Below are 22,470 nucleotides of genomic sequence, written 5' to 3'. Positions count from 1 at the left end.
ACAATAATGCATCTGCTCACACAGCCATCTCAGTGTTCCAAATTTTGGCAGAAATAGCATGCCTCTCTTACCCCATGCCATCTTACTCACCTGATCTTGGTCTGTGGGACTTTTTGTTTCCACGAATGAAGAGGGACATGAAAAGACAGAGATTTGACAATGAATAGGTGAAGAAAAAAAAAATGAGGGATGTGCTGTCAGCCATCCAAACAGTTTGATGAGTTTGAAAAATGTTTCCAAGAATGGAATTTCAGATTTGATAAATGTATTAAGTGTGATGGAGAGTACTTTGCAGGTAGTAAGATTGTTTTTTTTAAAAATTTAAATACAAAAATAAATTAAATACATAGCTTTGAAAAACAGTCTTTTTTGAGTGGGGAGTACACCCTGGTATGCCTTTGAAGTATAATGTTGATGAAGAATAATGAATATACCACAGATTGCCAGAACAAAGGAGCTCTGGTGACATAGTGGTTATGCCTTTGACTGTGATCGCAAGGTCGGCAGTTCAAAACAGCTAGCTGCTCTTTAGGAGGAAGACAGAGCTTTCTATTCATAAAGAGTTACTGTCTTGGAAACTTATGGGGCAACTCTACCCCTTGTCTTATAGGGTTGCTGTGAGTTGGCATTGAACCGATCAATGACAGTGAATTTGTTTTTTTTGATTTGCCAGAAGAACAGACAATTCTGTCTTGGAAGAAATACAGCCAGACTGCTCCTTGGAAGCAAGGATGTCAAGACTTTCTCTTAGTACATTGAATATGTCTCTAGTTCCTGGAGACGGACAAGTTCAGCAAAAAAGATTGTCAAGGAGAGGGATTAACACTGGCTGCCACAGTAGACTCAAACATAGCAATAACTGTGAAGGTGATGGCAGTGCTGGACAGGGTTTTGTTCAGTTGGGCATAGGATTGCTAGGAGCCAGAACTGACTCTACAACACCTACCAACGACATATACCTCATATAAGTGGACTCATACAATATTTGTCCTTTTGTATCTGGTGTATTTTACTTAGTATGTTTTCAATGATAAAATTCTGTGTTACAAGTTTTATCAGAATTGAATCCTTTTTATGAAATGACTGAATAATATTTCATTGTGTGGGTATACACATATGTATATGTTTATATGCCACATTTTGATTATTCAGTCATCTGTTGATAGAGACTTGGGTTATTTTCACTTTTTAACTGTTGTGAATGTTTCTGTGAACATTGACATACAAGTATTTATGAATTCCTGCTTTCAAGGCTTCTGGGTATATATCTAGAAGTATAATCTCTAGGTTACAGGATAGTTTTATGTTTATTTATGAGGAACAGCAAGCATTTAAAAAATATTTTATTAGGGGCTAATACAACTCTTATCACAATCCATATATATACATACATCAATTGTATAAAGCACATCCGTACATTCTTTGCCGTAATCATTTTCAAAGCATTTGCTCTCCACTTAAGCCCTTTGCATCAGGTCCTCTTTTTTTGCCCCCTCCCTCCCTGCTTCCCCCTCCCTCATGAGCCCTTGGTAATTTATAGATTGTTATTTTGTCATATCTTGCCCTATCCGGAGTCTCTCCCCCCCCCCTTCCCTGCCGTCCATCTCCCAGGGAGGAGGTCACATGTGGATCCTTTTAATCAGTTCCCCCTTTCCAACCCGCTCACCCTCCACTCTCCCAGCATCGCCCCTCACACCCTTGGTCCTGAAGGTATCGTCCACCTTGGATTCCCTGTGCCTCCAGCTCCCATATGCAGCAGTGTACAGCCTCTGCCCTATCCAGCCCTGCAAGGTAGAATTCGGATCATGGTAGTTGGGGGGAGGAAGCATCCAGGATCTGGGGGAAAGCTGTGTTCTTCATCAGTACTATATCGCACTCTGACTGACCCATCTCTCCTAAACCCCTCTATGAGGGGATCTCCATTGGCCAACAAATGGGCCTTGGGTCTCCACTCTGCACTTCCCTCTTCATTCACTATGGTGTGTGTGTGTGTGTCTGTGTGTGTGTGTATGTATATACACACATATATATACATATACACATTCTTTTTTTTGCTCATCAAAAATTTTTATAGAAACTGTACTATACATTTCTACCACCAGTGCATGTGTATCAAAAATTTTTCCACATCTTTGTCAACATGTAATTTTCTGATACTAGCCATTAGTCATCCTAGTATGTGTGAGAAATGATGAGACTTAGTCTTGTTTACTTAGGACACTTCATCAGTTAAGACCAATCAATCACTAGGAAAGGACATCATGTTTGGTGAAGTATAGAATATCAATATAAAGAAGGAAGGAAAAAAAAAGAAGGAAGGAAGGAAATCTCCCTGTGATGGATTAAATAAGAATGAAATAGTGGGCTCAAACATATCAATGATTATGAGGATGGTGGAAAATTGGCTAGTGTTTTGTTCCATTATACACAAAGTCTCCATGAGTTGGACTCAGTTTGACTGGTAACTGAAAACAACTGTGTGAAGTATTCTCTCATGTAGTTTAGATTCCATAATGACTAGGTCGGAATCAACACAACTACTAAAAGTGTTGAGCACATTTTCATGTGCTTCATAGCCATTTACACATCTTTGAACAAAATGTCTATTCAAGTAATTTGAAATTGGAAGTACACACACACGGTGAGTAAAATGTATGGCTACAAAGTCATAGAAACTTTATTAAACAAAAAGATCCAAATATGCTATTGTTTCTTGACATATCCTCCTCCTCTGTCAGCCTGCAGGAAAGGTGGCGAGGACGGCACAGGGCCGTGCAGTGTCTCATCCTGCTGTGCACAGGGTCTAGGGGTCTGAGCCGACTCATGGCACCTAAAACAGCAACAGCAACAACAACAACTTGTCAGCATATTTCTGAAGGCAGTTTCTGCCTCTAACCCTTCCTCCAAAGAATTCTGTGTTCTTCAGCTTATTCCTTTATAAAAATGGCAGTTTTGGGATCCTCAAGGGGCTCAAATTGTGTCCCTTTTAAATGTTCTTTTTTGGGTGGAAGCTAAAAAACTTAAAGGGACAAGATAAGGGCAGATTGGGTAAGGTAACCCACTTTTGAAGAATGAGCAAATGCCTTTTAGTGATAGAAAAAAAATTACTCAGCACAGCTTCCTTGACCTTTTTCTTACCAGTGCAGTTTTTAATCCTTAAAATGTTTTCCTAATAAGCCCCTGTGATTGTGTCCTTTAAGAAACTGTCAAGATTACCTTTCTGAGATCCTGAAAAACAGTTACCATGACCTTCTGAGTTGATCTCTTTGCCTGCATTTGAATTGGCACAGCAGATCCCCTCAGGAGTCACGTTTTTGATAGGACATTTTATTGAAGGTACTCTATCAAGACTAAGGCAAATGAATAATGGAGACAACTTGTCTGCAGCCGCTTATTGATTGCAGAGACATGTTTAAGTACATTCTGTGTGGATCCACCATGCATATATGAACTAGATCTGTAGTAGCAATACTTTTTTATATATCCTGATATATTTTGTTATTGACTTGTAGGAATTCCTTTTATGTTCTGGATATTAAACTCTTAACACTATATGATTTAACATATTTTCTATCATCCTCTTTAACTCTCCTGATTGTATTCATTGATGAACAAAAGTTTTTAACTTTAATGAGGCTTATTATATGCATTTTTTGGTACCTTATGCTAAAGATGGTATGTCTTAAGAATCCATTGCCAAATCCAGTGCCATCTAAATTCTACCCCCCCAATGTTTTCCTCTTAGGATTTTGTTATTTTGAATTAACTTTTGTATATGATGTAAGGTAGGATTCCAATTTTATTCTAAAATGTTATATGTTTATATTGTTTCCTATTACCATTTGTTGAAGACTATTCTTTTCCAATTGATGTGTTGAAATCCTTATCAAAAATCAATGTACTGCACTTAACATGGGTTTTTTCCAAGGCCCTGTGTTTTAATTCTATTTGCTTTGGTGGGTCTCCTAATTTTAGAACACTGTTTGGATTACTGTAGATTTGTATAAAGTGTTCAAGTCAGGAAGTGTGAATCCTCCAACTTTGCTTTTTTTAAAAATAGCGTTTTGGCTATTTTCATTGTGGATTTTCTATTTCATGCAAAAAAAACAGCTTTGGGGTTTTTATAAGGATTTTATTGAATGTATATATTGCTCTGAGTGGTGTTACCATCCTAACATTTTAGCAGTATTGCCACTCTCTGGCAGTAAAATGAGGTTATTTGCTCCAGGTAAAGATTTACAGTCTTGGAAACTTTATATAGGGGTGCTGTGAATTGGAATCAACTTGATGGCAGGCAGTAGGTTTGTTTTGGGGTTTAACATTTTGATAATGTGTACATTTTTTACTTAACATAGTTCTCATCTCTACTTTTATATTGTTTACATAAACTGCATCTTGTTGCGTGCCCAACAGCATATAATTTTTTTGGTGAATTTGTGGTTTAAATCATGTATGAAATAAGAATTGGAGTCACAAACCAAGATTAGACTCATATTGGCTGCTATATTTAATGCACGTGCATTTACCTTTATGGGAGTTCTTTATGTCTTCACACACACTGTCTAGAGGTTTTAATTTCAACATGAAGGACTCCCTTGATTGTTTCTTGTGGGGATGTCTAACTTTAATAGAATTCTTCAGCTATTGTTTATCTGGGAATTTTTCCTTCCTTTTAAAAAATTTAGTTACATATTGACTTATTGTTGGAGCACTCCTGAACCTAGAGATCAGTGAGTTTTAAAAACTTAAGACCTTTTCAGTTTTTTTTCTCTTCAGGTGTCTTCTCCTGGGTACTCATTTGATTTTCTAAATGCTCTAGGAAATACAAGTGATTTTCAATGCTGAGATTTCCCAAAGAAATTTTCCTCAGTTTTTCTTCTGAGCTTTCAGGCATCCTATTATACAACCACCATACATACTCCTTTACCTTGGTGAAGACTGGCAGTTTCAAACCCAACAGTGACTTCATGGGGAAAGACGAGGCTGTCTGCTTCTGTCCAGATTGACAGCCATGGAAATCCCGTAGAGGGTTGCTTGAGTCAGAATTGACTTGATGGAAGTAGGTTTGCTTTGATCCTGATATTGCGGGTGGTTTTGTTAGCATTACCTTCACGCGGTGGCCACCACTTTTTACACTCTGAATAGTACATTTCCTGATGTGCAAAACAGATATGAACTCCTTATTTCCGTCTATTAAGTAGACTCCACACAAGCTAGAACAATCATTTAATTTATGAGTGAAATCTACTCTGTTCCTCAGAAACCAGGGCCCCAGGTCTCACACATTGGGGATGCAGGTTTTTGCTTTCAAGAATGTTGCTGAGCCCTAAGGCCACAGAGCTTTTTTTACATAAAGTACTCAGCTATTAACTGACAAGTTGGAGATCCGAACCCACCAGCTGCTCCTAGGGAGAACGATGTGGCAGTCTGTGACTGTCAAGATTTGCAGCCTTAGAAATTCTTTAATGCAATCCTACTCTGTCCTAAAAAATAAACCAAACAGTGCCATCAAGTGAATTCTGACTCGTAGTGACCCTTAGGTCTCTTTTAAATTGGTTTTGGCTCGATGGCAGTGGGTTTGATCTTTTACATTTGTTCAAGTTGCCTTTTTCTTGATTTATTATTTGTATGGTTGATGTAAACCTTTGAAGACTATCTAGAGTTTTGACAATTCCTTCTAACAGTTTCTGTATATTTATCCATGTTTCCATGGCGTTTCATACTCATTCCAGTGACATTACTTCTATTTTTTATTTATATAGACATAATCACGAAAACCCCAAACTCGCTGCTCTATATCGAGTCAGTGCTGACTCATAGTGACCCCAGTGGTTTTCCGAGACTGTAACTGTTTACAGGAGTAGAAAGCCCAGTCTTTCTCTCATGGAGCTGCTGGTGGTCTCTAATATTTTAGCTTCAGCCCATAAATTTTTAAATTTTGACAATGTGTGTCCTCATTTTCATTCATATCAGAATACTTAAAAATTTCTCTGATTTCCTCATTGTCTTTTGATTAGAGTTTGTTGTTTACCACTTTATATTTCCCACATTTTTTATGTTAATAGTTTTAATTTTATTTCATTATGGTCTGAGAACAAACTCAATATGATTTACCGGTAAGTCTTTTTATGTTATAGTGTTACTGTATGAGTTGGAATTGACTCAGTGCCACGCAGTAACAACAACATTCATTGATATTTCTTTTCATATGGTCTATCCTGGAGAAAGTTCCATGTATAATTTGGTAGATGTATATTCTGTTGTTTGGGGGTGACATGTTCAAAGTATGTTAGATCTACTTGCTTTGTAGGTTTTTTCAAGTCTATTAATCTGCCAAATTTTATCAATTTCTGAAAGTAAAGTATTGAATTTTATTTTTGAAAGATATTTCCTTTAGTTATAGAATTCTAGTTGACAGTTTGTTTTTCTTTTAGCACTTTCATTGTTTTCTTTTGAGCATCTGGTGAGATTTAGGCTTCCTGCCCCTCAGTTACTCATCTGTGTTATATTATTTCATTGATGAGTTCTTCATTTTAATTTTTTCTTTCTGTAACCCCTTTTATTTCTGTGATGTACTTTTTGTTACTGATCCTCTCTATATTTTGAAATTTCTGTTCTGTTTCGTATTTCTTTTTTCTTTGGGGGGTTTATATCCTCAACTTTATCTTAATTCTTCTATTGAGTTAAAAATGTGGAAGTTATATAAAATTAATAATCTTAAAGTGAGTAGAACAGTGGCATTTACAATGATATGAAACCACCATTTATTTGGGGGACAATTTTCTTTTTTTAAAATTATTTTGGGGCCGCATACAGCTCTTATCACAATCCATACATCCATCGTGTCAAGCACATTTGTACATTATATTGCCATCATCATTTTCTAAATATTTTCTTTCTGCTTGAGCCCTTGATATCAGCTCATTTCCTGTCCCCCCACCCTTCCACCCTCATAAACCCTTGATAATTTATAAAACTTTTTTTTTCATGTCTTACACTGTCAGATATCTCCTTTCATCCACTTTTCTGTTGTCCTTCCCTCTGGGAAGGGGTTATATGTAGATCATTGTGATTGGTTACCTTTTTCTCCCCAACTTCCCCTTCCCCTCCTGGTATCACTACTCTCATTATTGGTCCTGAAGGGTTATCTGTCCTGGATTCTCTGTGTTTCTAGCTCTTATCTGTACCCATGTACATGGTCTGGTCTAGCCAGATTTGTAAGGTAGAATTGAGGTCATGATAATGTGGGAGGGGAGAGGAAGTATTAAAGAACTAGGGGAAAAGTTGTATGTTTCATCTGTGCTATTAACTGCATCCTGACTGGCTCGTTTTTTTCTTGTGACCCTTCTGTAAGGAGATGTCCAATTGTCAACAGATGGGCATTGGGTCTCTACTCTGCACTCCTTCTGATTCACATTGATAGGATTTTTTGTTCTGGGTCTTCGATGCCTGATACCTTATTCCTTCGGCACCTCACAATACACACAGGCTGGTGTGCTTGCTTCTTCCATGTAGGCTTTGTTACTTCTCAGCTAGATGGATACATGTTTATCTTCGAGCCTTTAAGACCTCAGATGCTATATCTTTTAATAGCCGGGCACCATCTGTTTTTTCACCACATTTGCTTACATACCCATTTTGTCTTCAGCTATCATATCGGGAAGGTGAGCATTGCAGAATACCAGGTTATTAGAACAAAGTGTTCTTGTGTTGAGGGAGTACTTGAGTAGAGGCCCAATGTCTGTCTGCTTCCTTACTACTTAACATATTAATATGTTATATATAAATATATTAACATGTATATACCTGTGTTTAGGTCTCTGTAAATGTCCTTTGCCTCCTACTTCTTTCCTCTATTTCCTTTCACTTTTCTCTTGTACCACTATCATGCTCGACCTTCATTTGGGTTTCAGTAATTCTTCTCAACTACATTGCCCTTGACCAAGCCCTCTACCAGGCCTCCTATACCCTCTTTGCCATCGACTTTATTTATTTTTTCCATCAATTTTAAAATTTTATTTTTATTATATTTTAATTATTTTATTAGGGGCTCATACAGCTCTTATCACAATCCATACATACATCAATTGTGTAAAGCACATTTGTACATTCGTTACCCTCATCATTCTCAAAACATTTGCTGTCCACCTAAGCCCCTGGCATCAGCTCTTTATTTTTTCCCCTCCCTCTCTGCTCCCCACTCCCTCCTGAATCCTTGATAATTTATAAATTATTATTTTGTCATATCTTGCCCTGTCTGACGTCTCCCTTCACCCACTTTTCTGCTGTCCGTCATCTCCATCTATTTTCAATCACTTGTTTTTCCCTTGTCCCTGGGTTGGTTGACATCCCTTTTCCTTTCCCGCCTCCCCCTCTCACTTGTCTCTCTGGAACCAGTGGGTCCCATTGTTTTCTCCTCCGACTTGTTTACCCAGCCTATCTTATCTCGGTAGACATGCAGAGACAATAAATAAAAAGCACAAAAACAAGACAGCAAAACAAAGCAACAAAAGAAATCAAAACAATAGCAACAACAACAAAAACCAACGACAATGAAAAGCCTATAAATAGTTCAGGGTCTCTTTGTTAACCTTTAGGAGTGTTTGATGAGCTTCCACTCCCTGGCTCCACTGTCTATGTTTGGTATTCCCTGGGGACTTCATTGCTTTGCTCTGCTTGCTGTTCTGTTGCACACCTTAGTGTTTTGCCTTGGTGTGGGGCAACCACCACTTCTATCTAGTTCTAAACATTTTCATGATCTCATAGAAAGCATGGTACCCATTAAACCATTGTTTTCTATTTTGTTCCTTAACCCCTCGTAACCACCATTCTCTGTTCTGGATATTTCATATAAATGGAACCATGCAATATGTGACCATTTTTGTGTGTTTTTTTCCCCTTAGGGAAAGGTCTTCAAGGAAATAGATTGACACAGTGGCTGTAACAATGGACTCTAGAATAGGAACACTTGTGAGAATGGCTTAGGATTGGGCAGTGTTTATTCTGTTGGCACCTTGTGAGAATGGCTTAGGATTGGGTAGTGTTTATTCTGTTGACACCTAACAATAATAACGTTTTTCAAATTTCATATATATTATAGTATGTATCAGTACTTCATTCTTCTAATGGCTGGATAACGTTCCATGGTATATGGATATACCACAATTTATGAATTCATTCATTGATGACATGGGACTGTTTATACTTTTTTAGATATTATATATTGTGCTGCAGTTAACATGTATGCACACATGTTTACCTGAGTATCTTTTATACAATTATTTTAGACATAAACCCAGACTGGAGTTGCTGATCATAAAGTAATTTTGTATTTAACTTTTTAAGGAATTGCCTTACTGTTTTTTATAGCAGCTACTGAGTTTTATAATCCTACCAGCAATGAGTGAGAGTGTTCCAATTTCTTCATATATTTGCCAATTCTGGTTATGTTCAGTTTTTTACATAATAGCCATCCTGGTGGATATGAAGTGCTATCTCATTGTAGTTCTTATTTACATTTACCTAATGAGTAATTACACTGAGCATCTTTGCATTTGATTGCCCATCTGTATCTTCTTTGGTGAAATGTCTGCTTAGGTCCTTTGCCCATTTTTTGATTGAGTGTTTTTCGGGGTTTTTTTAATCACTAAGTTGTCAGAGTTCATTGTATATTCTGGATATTAAGCTTTTACATAATTTATAAATCCCAATATAAGGATAAATTAAAAATAGTTATTGCTACTAGGGTTGTATTTCAAAGTGTGTTTAAACTTGGTATGCAGTCAGTGAATGGTTACGGACAATTTCACTAACACATTTGTCTTAGTCTTATTGAGGTTTTTTTAAAAAAAATTCCAATCAGAACAGAGACTTTTGAAGAGGATCTGTTGTGTTAGTTCAATTATTCAAGACTGACAGGTCAACTCAGAATTATTATAGTAACTGGGGCGGACTGTCCTCAATGCGCCCCGGGCCGTTGGGCCGGGGGGCGGGGGAGAAGAATTATTATAGTAACTATTTTGGTGGGACTTGGATGGAGTAATCTTGATAAATATTCTCAAAGGAAATATGACCACAGGAACTTATTATGAAGACATTTTAAGAAAATTGAAAAATTGCATTAGTGAGAAAAAGAAAAGTTGTAGAATATTGGGCTGAGAAATTTTTTTCTCATAATGACAGTGCATCTGCTCATCATAAGCAGTAACAAGGGCAATCCTACAAGAATTTTACTGGAAAACTACCACATCTATCCCAAAGCCCCAATCTTGACCCTTTAGACAACCTTTTGCCCCCCAAACTTGTAGAATATTTAAAAAGAACATGATTTGAATTATTTGAGGATGCCAAAACTGGTATTTTGTCATGATGTACATCGATGACACCATTTTTGGGGTAAGGGATATTCTGCAATGTCATGTCATGTTTGGTGCCATCAAATCATTTTCATTTCATAGTGACCCTATGTGCAGCAGAACAAAACATTGCCCGCTCCTTCACTATCTTCACAATTATTGTTATGTCCAAAATGTATGTCAGATCAGGTCTTGCCATCCTTGCTTCTAAAGAGCATTCCTGCTGTACTTCCTTGAAGAAGGGTTAGAGAGATGGGGAAACACTGCTTTTAGAAGTTTATAGACCTATATGGGAGGATATGGCAAGAAATAATAGTTTTATATTTCATAATTTTTGTTTTTCTAAAGACTTCTATGATTTTTGTAATGATACTTTTTTAATCCCACCCTCATATTTTCTCCCATCCTGTACACTTTATTGATAAAATTCTTTGCTGCATTAAAGCTTTCAATTATGTTGCATTAAGGATTTAAATTATGTTTCAGTTCTATCTTTTGTTACTCATGTTTTAGTCTTATCTATCAAAAATTTTTTAACTTTATTGTGAATTAGGTGAAGATTTACAGATTATTAGTTTCACATTCAACAACTCATATAAACATTTTGTTAGTTATCTATTGCAGTCCCCTCAATGTACCATCATTTTTTCCTCCTTCCTCCCCATGTTTCTTGTTTCCATTCTATTTTTGCTAACCCTCTGAACTTAGGGAAATGCTGCCAATTTGATTTTATTATTTTATTTTTTTGCCAATTTGATTTTAAATGGTTATTTATTCTAACACGGGAGTAAATTCAGTTCCAGATTTGAAGGGTGACAAAGTGCCATGGTCTTGGTCCTTAGTTTATCCAGCTAGTGAGTCTGGTCTTTTTTTATGATTTTGATATACATTCTAAATTTTTTTCTCACTATTCAAGACCTTCTAATGTGAAGCTTATCAGAGCAGTTGGTAGTGGGAGTTGGGCACCACTGAATTCTTATCTTAGGATTGTGGAGACTGATGGTCCATTAATCCATTGGACTAATTGTTACCATATAGCTTATGATTCTTATCACTCTCTTTTCATCTGGATGGGGGGAAGAGGCCAGTAGTTGAACCTTACACGGTTGCTTACTAGCTTTTAAGACCCTAGTTGCACTCATCAAAGTAAGGATGTAGAACATTATCTTTGTGAGCTGTGCTATGCCAGTTGACCTTGGTGGCCCCTAAGATCGTGTCCTGATCTCATTCAGCATTTTCACATAGTGGAATATTATACACTATTCATCATTCTTACATGTCTTCATGATTATTTTGATAATAGCATCATAGTCTGTTAATTCCTAAAGTTAATTAACCATTATTTTTAAGCATTTAGTTTAATTCTTTTGTAGGTGATAGTATAATGAAACATCTTTTTGTGGATAACACAATCTTTTTAGCAATTGCCTATGGTAAATTCGTAGGTGTATTGCTTTTTTTTTGAGAATGCATATTTTTAATGAGTTTTAAGTCCAAAATCAACATAGTTCAACTGGAATAAGGGTGATAGTGTAAACTCTCCAACAACACAAGAAAAGAAATCATAAAAATCAGAGCAGAAATAAATGAACTGGAAAAATGAGAGAGAGAGAAATCAACATGAGAAGGAATTGGTTCTTGGAAAGGATTGATAAAATTGACAAACTGCTGGCAAAGTTAACAAAGGAAAAGAAAGAGAAAGATGCAAATATCTAGAATTAAAGATGAAAAGAATGACATCATAACAGGTCCAAAAAGAAATAAACATCTATGAAACGTTGTGCTCTAAGTTTGATAACCTAGAAGAGATGGGCAAATGTAGAGAAATATACCATCTCCTCAAATTAATGCAGAAGGATGTAGAAAACCTCACCAGACCCATAACAAATGAAAAAACGGTATAGGTCATCAAGAAACTTCCAACCAAGGAAAGCCCAGGATTCAGATGGCTTTCCTGGGGGATTCTGTGAAGTATTCAATGAAGAACTGTCACTAATGCTACACAAACTATTCCACAAGATAGAAAAGGACAGCAAACTCTCAAACTCATTCTATGAAATGAGCATAAGTCTGATGTCAAAACAGGAAAGACTCTCTCAAGACAAAAATGCAGATAGGTTCCCCCATGAACCTAGACAACAAAAATTCTCAACAAAATTATGGCCAATAGAATCCAACAACATATCAAAAAAGTAATGCACCATGACCAAGTGGGTTTCATACCAGGGTGGCAAGGATGGATCAACAGTAGAAAACCAATAATGCACTCCACAATGAAAACAACAAGAAGCACATGATCATAGCAATAGATGCAGAAAAGATAATTGACAATATCTAACATCCATAAAAAAACATTCAACAAAATAGGTATAGAAGGGAAATCCCTCAACACAATAAAGGCCATATACAAAAAACCAACAACCAGCATCACACTGAACAGTGAAAAACTGAAAACTTTTCCCCTGAAAATAGGAGCTAGACAAATATATAATCTCCTATCACCAATTTTATTTAATATTTAAAAGCATTTTACATGTATTGCCTTAATGCTTTTCAAAAGTATTTTATGAGTTATATAGTCATTGGCTTTATCACAGCTGCATAGCTGCATTTGTTTTGGAAAAGAGGTTCTTCTGAAAAGATTTGGGTGGGAAAATACTTTATCTTGCTTAAAAAATTTTTTTAATAAAAGTTATGTGCAATATTCTCTTTCAGAGATTTTAAATATCCGGAAACTAGACAGTTTTTCTTATTACATAATTTTCTAGTTTTGCATTCTAAATTGTTAACAGCTTTTTTGTCCATCTCAGTGGCAGGTTAGCCTGATACTAATTATAATCAGCATAAATTATGATCAGCATAATCAGCCTTACACAAGTTGTGTACTACTTTATCTATAAAAAAAAATCCACAACCCATTACCATCAAGTAAATTCTGACTCATAATGACCCCATAGGACAGAGGTGAACGGCCCCAGAGGGTTTCCAAGGCTGCGCATCTTTCTCCTGTGGTGTGTTTGAACTGCTACTATTGTGGCTAGCAGCTAAGCACTTGAAACAGGGCTCCTTTTTCTATGCTTTAGAATCCACTGTCCAGTTGATTCCAACTCATAGTAATCCTGTAGGGTAGGCTAGAACTGGTTCTTAGAGTTTCCAAGGCTAAATCTTTTTAAGGAGCAGACAGCCACTTCTTTCCCAAAGAGAAAGGTTACCCTGAACTGCCAACCTTGCAGGTAGTAGCATGGTGCTTAAGCCGCAGTGCCACCAGGGCTCCTTTATAGTTAGCTCAGTAGAAATCTTTTGTAAGCTGCATAGAACCTATTCAGTTGTAGCTTCTACTTCTATGGTTGACACTTGCTTAAATTTTTCATAAAAGAGCATGTTCCCATGTGAGATTCTAGTTTGTTTTGCCCTTTTGTCTAAAAGTTGGGCTCTTATATAGTAGAGAAGGCAGACAAAAATGTATCCTTGACAATAGTGTTGTTTATTAGACTTTAGTCCCAGTCATGGTTGATATGTGAAAATTAACTTTTTCTTTAATTCTGATTGTGGAATATGTTGACCTTGTTATGTTATGCATCTGTATATTGCCAGTAAATGTACATCAAAATGACCGAGTTAGAAAGATAATGTGGGGAGGGAGGGGGAAAAAAAAAGAGGACCTGATGCAAAGGGCTTAAGTGGAGAGCAAATGCTTTGAAAATGATTGGGGCAGGGAATTTGCGGATATGCTTTATACAATTGATGTATGTATATGTATGGATTGTGATAAGAGTTGTATGAGCCCCTAATAAAATGTTTAATAAAAAAAGAGAAAGATAATGTGGTTTCAGTTTCTTTTAATAATAGTATTATTAACAGTTATCGAGCACTTATCATGCACCTAGTTTTATGTATATTGAACTATTTATCCTCATAATAACCATAGATGTTATTATTACTTCGGTTTTACATACGTAGAATCTGAGGTTCAAAAAGTTTTAAGTAACCTGCCCAAGTTCACAACTGCTACTGCCTGCTGTCGAGTTAATTCTGACTCGTAGCTACCCGATAGGGCAGTGTAGAATGCCTCTGTGAGGTTTGAGACTGTACATCTTTTTTTTTTTAAAGACTGTACATCTTTATGGAAGTAGGAAGCCTCATGTTCCTCCTTTGAGAGGCTGGCTGGCGTTTTCAAACTGCTGTCTGTGGTGGTTAGTAGCCCAGCCTGTAATTCACAACACCATCAGGGCGCTTTTGTTCCCAACTAGTAGGCACAACTAAGGTTTTGCAGCTTCCTGTCTATAGAGTAGAAAATAGAATCGTACTGGTTATAATTAAATTTCCTATGTGTGTTATTGTTTGAAGTGCACTTGTTTGTCACAAGACTCCAAGTCCATTTAAGTTTCACTTTCCTCCATTTTTCTTTAAGCTACTCAGACCACTGGGTAGGTTTGAAGGCTAAGGAATCTGGAGGGTAAAGTTCCTGTTTTAACGTACAAGAATGCAGAGTCCAGAGAATACTTCAGTGATTACAGCAGAGCCTCATTTTTACAAAACCTTTAGGGAATACAGTATTTTGAAAAGTAGAGTATAACAAAGAACTTAAATATGCCTCTTTTTTCACTACCATGTTTTGATCTTAAAAAGAACATATAGTACCTAAATGGGCCTTTTTTCCTGATTTAATGACTTTGTTAAGAATGCCCATTTTTTTTTAACAGTTTGGTAATTTGTGTGTTTTTATGTTTTTGCTAGCCTGTTTTGTTTCATTTGCTAAGAAGTAGTGACACTGTGGCTCCAACAGTGGGTTCAGGATAGGAGCAATTGTGAGGATGTTGTAGGGAAACCGCTCAGTGTTTGTTCTGTTGTGCATAGGGTCGCTATGGATATCCTCCAAGTTACTCCAAGGTACCCCAAACTCTTCTACCTTTATAAATTTTAATATTGTTAGGTAAGCAATGGACCGGTAACTAACTACAAGGTTGGTGATTCAAACCCACCAGCCACTCCCAGGGGAAAAGATGAGGTTGTTGGTTCCCATGAAGACTTACAAAGCCTGATAAATCCTATAAAGGCTCACTATGAGTTGAAATTGACTTATTGGTAGTGGGTTTGCTTTTGGGGGGTATGTATCCTTTAATATACTCTGTCGTTTACCTGTGTTTCATTCTTATGCCAAAACATTTTTTGTCCCCCACCTTTCAGGAACCAAATTTTGTCTCCTTTGGGTGACCCATCAAATTCTGAGTCAACTCTGACCCATAGCAACCCATTAGTGCAGAGAAAAACTGCACCTTTGGGTTTCTAAGACTGTAAGTCATTGTAGGACAGAGAGCCCCCTCTTTCTCTTGCAGAACAGACGGTGCGTTTTTCTGTGGCCTTGCAGTTAGCAGCCCAGAGCGTAACTCACTATACTACCAATGCTCCGTAAGGGTGATGGCACTTCATTGAATAGAACTTGATTCAAGTTTTCAAACTTGTGGGCATAAAATTGTTCACAGTATCCTCGATTGTCCTTTTCATGACTAGACTCTTTAGTTATAGCCTCTCTTAATTCCTAATGCTGTTAATTTATGTTATATATTTTTTACCATTTTAACTAGAGGTTTACAAAGGGATACTCAAAAAAACCACGGAAATTTTTTCAATGCTATGTATTTAATTTTTTTTATTAAAAAACATTTTATTAGGGGCTCATACAACTCTTATCACAATCCATACATATACATACATCAATTGTATAAAACACATCCGTACATTCGTTGCCCTAATCATTTTCTTTTTTTTTAATCTTAACTATTTATTTATTTATTTATTTTAACAAAACACCTCTATCACCTTCAAAACACTCTCCATTACACTTAACACATTTGCCAAATCTGCGATTCCATTCTTGGAAACAGATTTCAAAATCATCTGTTTGGATGGCTGACAGCACTTCTCTCGCTTTTTTTCTTTACCATCTACTTTGTCAAATCGCTGTCCTTTCATGTACCTCTTCATTTGGGGAAACAAAAAGCAGCTGCACGGAGTGAGGTCTGGTGAGTAAGGTGCACGGAGCAAGAGAGGCATGCTGTTTTTGGCCTAAAACTGGTGCACTGAGATGGCTGTGTGAGCTGGTGCGTTGTTGTGGTGGCAAAACTAGTCCTTTTATGTCACACACTGCTATGTTATCTTTTCAGAACCTCTAAATTGAAACCTTTATTAAGTCTAACCTGGTGGAATGAAATGAACTCCAAATGCACTGGAAGTCAACATTTTTGTTTGTTCGGGAAGTTGACAGATATCTAGAATGAGGTCTATCATCAATCAACATTTGACTTTTTTGAAAGGAGATAACCACTCGTACACTTGAGTTTTTCCTATAGCGCTGTCCTTGTAAGCTATGTCGAACATCACAATAGTTTCTGCGGCATTTTTCAGGAGCGGAAACAAAATTTCACAGCCACGTGCTGTTCTCTTAAATTGGCCATAACAACAACAAAAAAAGGTTCGAGTGAAACTGCTTTCACAAAAAGGCCCCTAGGTACACTAACTCGGAGTGAGTTGATCGATGCTCCCTTAGCCACGGGGTGGGGTGGGGAGGGGAATTTCAGAATTTTTTGGGTACCCCCTCGTATACATTTTATTGACTTTATATAGAGTTATTTTTATTTCATTTACTCCCTATTGTATGTCCCCATTCTATTTATTTCTGTTCTTTATATTTCTTTCAGCTTCCAAAAAAACTCAACCAAATTCACTGTCATCCAGTCAGGTCCAACTCACAGTGACCCTATAGGGTAGGGTAGAACTGTCCCAGCGGGTTTCTGAGATGGTAACTCTTAGGAAAGTAGGCCTCTTGCTTCTGAGGAGCAGTTGGTGGTTTGATTGGCAGTAATGTGTAACAAACCCACTGCACTACTAGGGCTCCTTCCTTCACTTTACTTTGGGTTAATTTTTTTAAAAAACAATTTATTAGGGGCTCATACAACTCTTATCACAGTCCATACATATACATACATCAATTGTATAAAGCACATCTGTACATTCTTTGCCCTAATCATTTTCTTTTTTTTCTCCTCTTTTCTTTTTTTACATTTTATTAGGGACTCATACAACTCTTATCACAATCCATACATATACCTACGTCAATTGTATAAAGCACATCCATACATTCCCTGCCCCAATCATTCTCAAAGCATTTGCTCTCCACTTAAGCCCTTTGCATCAGGTCCTCTTTTTTTTTTCTTCCCCTCCCTACCCGCTCCCCCCTCCCTCATGTGCCCTTGGTAATTTATACATCGTTATTTTGTCATATCTTGTCCTATCCGGAGTCTCCCTTCCCCACCTTCTCTGCCGTCCCTCTCCCAGGGAGGAGTTCACATATGGATCCTTGTAATCAGTTCCCCCTTTCCAACCCACTCACCCTCCACTCTCCCAGCATCGCCCCTCACACCCTTGCTCCTGAAGGTATCATCCACCCTGGATTCCCTGTGCCTCCAGCCCTCATATGTACCAGTGTACAGCCTCTGCCCTATCCAGCCCTGCAAGGTAGAATTCGGATCATGGTAGTTGGGGGGAGGAAGCATCCAGGATCTGGGGGAAAGCTGTGTTTTTCATCGGTACTATATCGCACTCTGACTGACCCATCTCCTCTCCTAAACCCTTCTATGAGGGGATCTCCATTGGCCGACACTTGGGCCTTGGGTCTCCACTCTGCACTTCCCCCTTCGTTCAATATGGTGTGTGTGTATATATATATATATATATATATATATATATATATATACACACACACACACACATATATATACACATACATACACACACATATATATACATACACACATATATCTTTTTTTTTTTGCATGATGCCTTATACCTGGTCCCTTTGGCACCTCGTGATCGCACTGGCCAGTGTGTTCTTCCATGTGGGCTTTGTTGCTTCTGAGCTAGATGCCGCTTGTTCACCTTCAAGCCTTTAAGAACTTTGGGTTAATTTTGATTTTTATTTTCTAGCTTTTTGAAGTGGGAAACATGTACCAATCATTGTAAATGGATCTTCTTTTTAAATATAAGCTTGGAAAACTAAAAATTTTCCTCTAAATATTGTGTTAGCTATATCCCATATATTTTTATGTGTTAAATTTTCATTATCACTGAGGTAATAACAGGTTCAGATGGGTATCTTTTTAATGTTAATTCAGTTATAGGTCTTCATTGATTTAATTTTAAATTTAATGTTTTAGTTTTTTTGCTCATTAGCATTCTTTAACAGTGACTAGTTGGCTGTGAGTTTTTCAAAATTATTGTGAATTAATAGATTTAAGCTTAATTGTTATGTTTTCACCAACTGCATTTATTATTCCTAGTTATGTTCCAGTGTTCTTATTTTTGGTCAGTGGGGAGAAATTTTTTTTAAGTTGACTCCTAAGTTTTTTCCTTTGTTTTGTTTTTAAATCATTTTATTGGGGGCTCGTACAACTCTTGTCACAATCCATCCATCCATTCATTGTGTCAAGCATGTTTGTACGTTTGTTGCCATCATCATTTTTAAAAAATCATTTTATTGGGGGCTCTTCACAATCCATACATACATCAGTTGTACAAAGCACATTTGTATATTCATTACCCTCATCATTCTCAAAACATTTGCTCTCCACGTAAAACCCTGGTCTCCCCCCTCCTTCTCTGCTCTCCTCTCCCTCATGGACTAAGTTCTTTTGGTATGATCCTAGTACTGTCTGATTGAATTAATTGCTAGTAGCTATGATAAATATTCTAGCTAATTTTTAAAGATTTCATATAACGTATTTTTAGTCAGCCAAAATACCCTCTTTGGTTTTAATCTGAACGGGTATTGGAGGTCACATTCTGGTGACTAAGGGTAATCTTTTGTACTAGATGAATCAGGATTTAAATAAATTATTCTGGTTAAATGTACAGTTGGCATGAAGCAGTATATATAGCAAGGAGACCTGGAGTGGGAATCAGTTTATTTGAATGAATAAATTTGTTAAATATTTATGAACATCTCTCATAGGTCACTCTCTTTTGTGCTCTCAGGATACAACAGTAGGCACAATACAAAAGAGGCAATGCCTTGGCCTTCATGGAAGTTTATATTTTAGTTAACTCAGGATTCTTATGCCTGCTGCTAATGATCTTGGTCAAACCTTTACTTTTTGAGACATTCCTCATGTATGAGCTTATAAAATCATACTGAAGATGTGATAACATCTCAACTGAAGAGTTTAATAATTCCGTCTCTTCATTCTTATTCATTATTTTGTGGTGCTTTTCTTTCTGTCGCCCTCATCTTTTTACAGAGATGACAGAAGAAGAACAGTTTGCTCTGGCTCTCAAAATGAGTGAGCAGGAAGCCAGGGAGGTGAATAGCCAGGAGGAGGAGGAAGAGGAACTTTTGAGGAAAGCCATTGCTGAAAGCCTGAATGTAAATATGCTCTGTTGAAAAAATTGTGAAAATTAATCAGCATTATCCTTTTACTTTTGCAGTGTTTTAGTAGTAAATCAAACTCTAGTCGTTCTTGGTGTTTTCAACTAATGAGTAATTTCCCTGAATAATTTTTAAGTCTGCATTCAATTGTTCCTAAACCCAATTTCAATTGTTTTGTTATTAATCCTGCATTACAGTTGCCCTCTACCTAATAGAGTTTCAACCATGGCTTAGGAGATCAGTAGTAATGAGCAGCTTCTGAAAAGAGATGCTGAGTGCCAATAAACCAAAAGGGAACAAGAAGTGCCTACTCCTTCACCTGTTTTGTGAGGAGAACGAAGGGAGTTAAAATCAGCCATGGACTATGGAGAGAAAGGACAGACAGTTTTATGGTTAACAGCCCAACAAGTAACCACTATGCCACCAAGGCTCCCTACTAGGATAGACAGTTCTAAAAATAACCAAATAATATGCTAAAAAAAGAATTATTGTTAGGTACTGTTGAGTCAGTTCCGACTCATAGCTTCTCTTTGTACAAAAGAATGAAACAGTGCTTAATCCTGCACCATCCTCACAATTGTCCCTGTGCTTGAGCCCATGTTTGCAGCAGCTGTGTCAGTCCATGTCTTTGAGAGCCTTCCTTTTTTTTGCTGCTCCTCCCCCTCCCTACACAGGATGTCCTTCTCCATGGACTGGTTTCTCCTGACCACGTGTCCAAAGTACATGAGACAAAAGTATCACCATCCTTGCTATTAAATAGTGTTAAATTATCATTTGAAAATATGTACAGTTGAAATAATTTTAAATGTGAAGGATACTTGGCTAGTGGCGGTCCCTGTGCCTTCTCTTACTCTACGCAACTATGCCAGAAGGAGGGTTAATGTCGTGCTCTAGTGTAGCTTTGCCACAGGGTAGGAATTCCAAATGCATTTCAAGAGTACAGCTATTAGGACAGTGAATTCCCCTTTTTGTTCTTCCTGTGGCCCTTCATGAATAGTTACATTATTAATAAACCTGGTCTGGGGTGGGATCACTTGTTTCAGAGTTGCCGGCCTTCTGATGCCTCTGCTACCAGCTCTCGACCTCTTGCCACTGGACCGTCTTCACAGTCCTACCAAGAGAAAACCACAGACTCTGGGACCACTGAAGGCATGTCTCCCTGTTCTGACTCCTTCCACTCATCAAGTAGGACCACATAATAGGGCTTTTAGACTGATTGTTGATGTAACAGAGATGCCCAGTTCCCTCTGATGATATGAAAGAGGTGAAATCAGAAAGTAGTGGAGATTTCATAAATATCCAGCATACTTTTATCTCCAAGGAAAAGCCAACATTTGGTTAAACCCTCTTAATAGAAGGCTCTACTTTAATAGAAGAGCCTTTCTTACATTAAGTAATCCTAGTGATAGCTTATCAAATCTTCTTCATAAAAACAGTTTGTCTTTTAGCCCTACTTTTTCTCAAATACCTACAGGCATATGGCAGCCGGTACCTCCATCACTGTTTAAAGGCTCACATATCAGTCAGGGAAACGAGGCTGAGGAAAGAGAGGAGCCCTGGGACCACACTGAAAACACTGAAGAGGAGCCGGTCTCTGGCAGCTCAGGAAGCGGGGACCAATCAAGCCACCCAGTCTTTGAGAATGAGAACGTTCAGTGTTTTGACAGATGTACTGGCCACTTGGCTGAGCACAACCAGTGTGAGAAGCCACAGGAAAGTACTGGGAGGGGCTGTGCTTTTCTCCAAACTGCCCAGGGCAGGGGGGCCACATCTAGGCACTGTCTGCCTATCCCAGCAGATGCTGGAGGATTCCAGGGCATTGGGAACACTGTGCATTACTTCTGGGGTATTCCATTTTGCCCTACTGGAGTAGACCCGAACCAGTATACCAAGGTTATCCTCTGCCAGTTAGAGGTTTATCAAAAGAGTCTTAAAATGGCTCAGAGGCAGCTCCTTAAAAAAAAAGGGTTTGGGGAACCAGTGTTACCTATGTTACCTTCTGTGACCCAAAATGAACATGGCCAAGGAGATCAGGCTAGTGAAAATAATGAAGGCATCTCAGAAGACATGGGAGATGAAGATACAGAGGAGAGGCAGGAGTCTAGGGCATCTGTCTGGCACTCAAAACCCAAGGATTTCCAAGAAAGTCCAATTAAAAGCTTGAAAGAGAAACTTTTGTTGGAGGAAGAACCAACAACCAGTCATGGTCAGGTAAGGGCCAGTGATGCCTTATCTAAGGACGATTTGTTCAAAGACTAATCAAGGACTTTTTACCTGTTTGTTCTTTGCTTGCTCTTTTATTCCTGATTATTAAATACATGCTCACTGCAGAAAATTAGGAAAGTACAGAAGGGTATGAAGAAGAAAAAGGACAGCACTAAGTGGGAGGCAACAATATTTTGAGTATATTTATTTCAAATGAATATTTCTACGCATATAAAATTATCTTAAATTTTTAAGCAAAATGAACAATATTCTTTGGTGGTTGCTTTTTCTGGTTTTGTTTTCTGATGACTGTATCCTTTTAAGATATCCTTCTCCCACACCCCCTGAATATTGCAAAAACAACCACATGCTCTTTATAAGCTATCTTTGTAAATAGCTGGTATATTTTATTTTAGGAATATCCTATTTTTTGTTGTTGCTGTTTTTCTGTTACTGAACTTTTGAGGTTTTGGTTTTATTTTTCTGTTC

At 37.5% G+C, this 22,470-nt stretch overlaps 1 protein-coding gene across 5 annotated transcripts in view; it reads left to right on the top strand.

Moving 5' to 3' along the window:
• Positions 1–22,470, top strand: part of UIMC1 (ubiquitin interaction motif containing 1) — a 106,878-nt gene that overhangs the window by 26,687 nt on the left and 57,721 nt on the right. For 4 of the 5 annotated variants that reach the window (XM_075542007.1, XM_075542008.1, XM_075542005.1 and 1 more), the window contains exons 4-6: positions 19,649–19,773; positions 20,820–20,919; positions 21,245–21,987. In XM_075542007.1, coding sequence (XP_075398122.1) covers positions 19,649–19,773; positions 20,820–20,919; positions 21,245–21,987 — 968 coding nt within the window. The remainder of the gene's footprint in view (positions 1–19,648; positions 19,774–20,819; positions 20,920–21,244; positions 21,988–22,470) is intronic. The other variant, XM_075542009.1, reaches the window with a different exon arrangement.

This window comes from Tenrec ecaudatus, chromosome 2, assembly GCF_050624435.1.
Source record: "Tenrec ecaudatus isolate mTenEca1 chromosome 2, mTenEca1.hap1, whole genome shotgun sequence".
Lineage (NCBI taxonomy): Eukaryota > Metazoa > Chordata > Mammalia > Afrosoricida > Tenrecidae > Tenrec > Tenrec ecaudatus.
The sequence above is the reverse complement of the archived record's forward strand: the minus strand, read 5'-3'. Positions and strand labels throughout refer to the sequence as shown.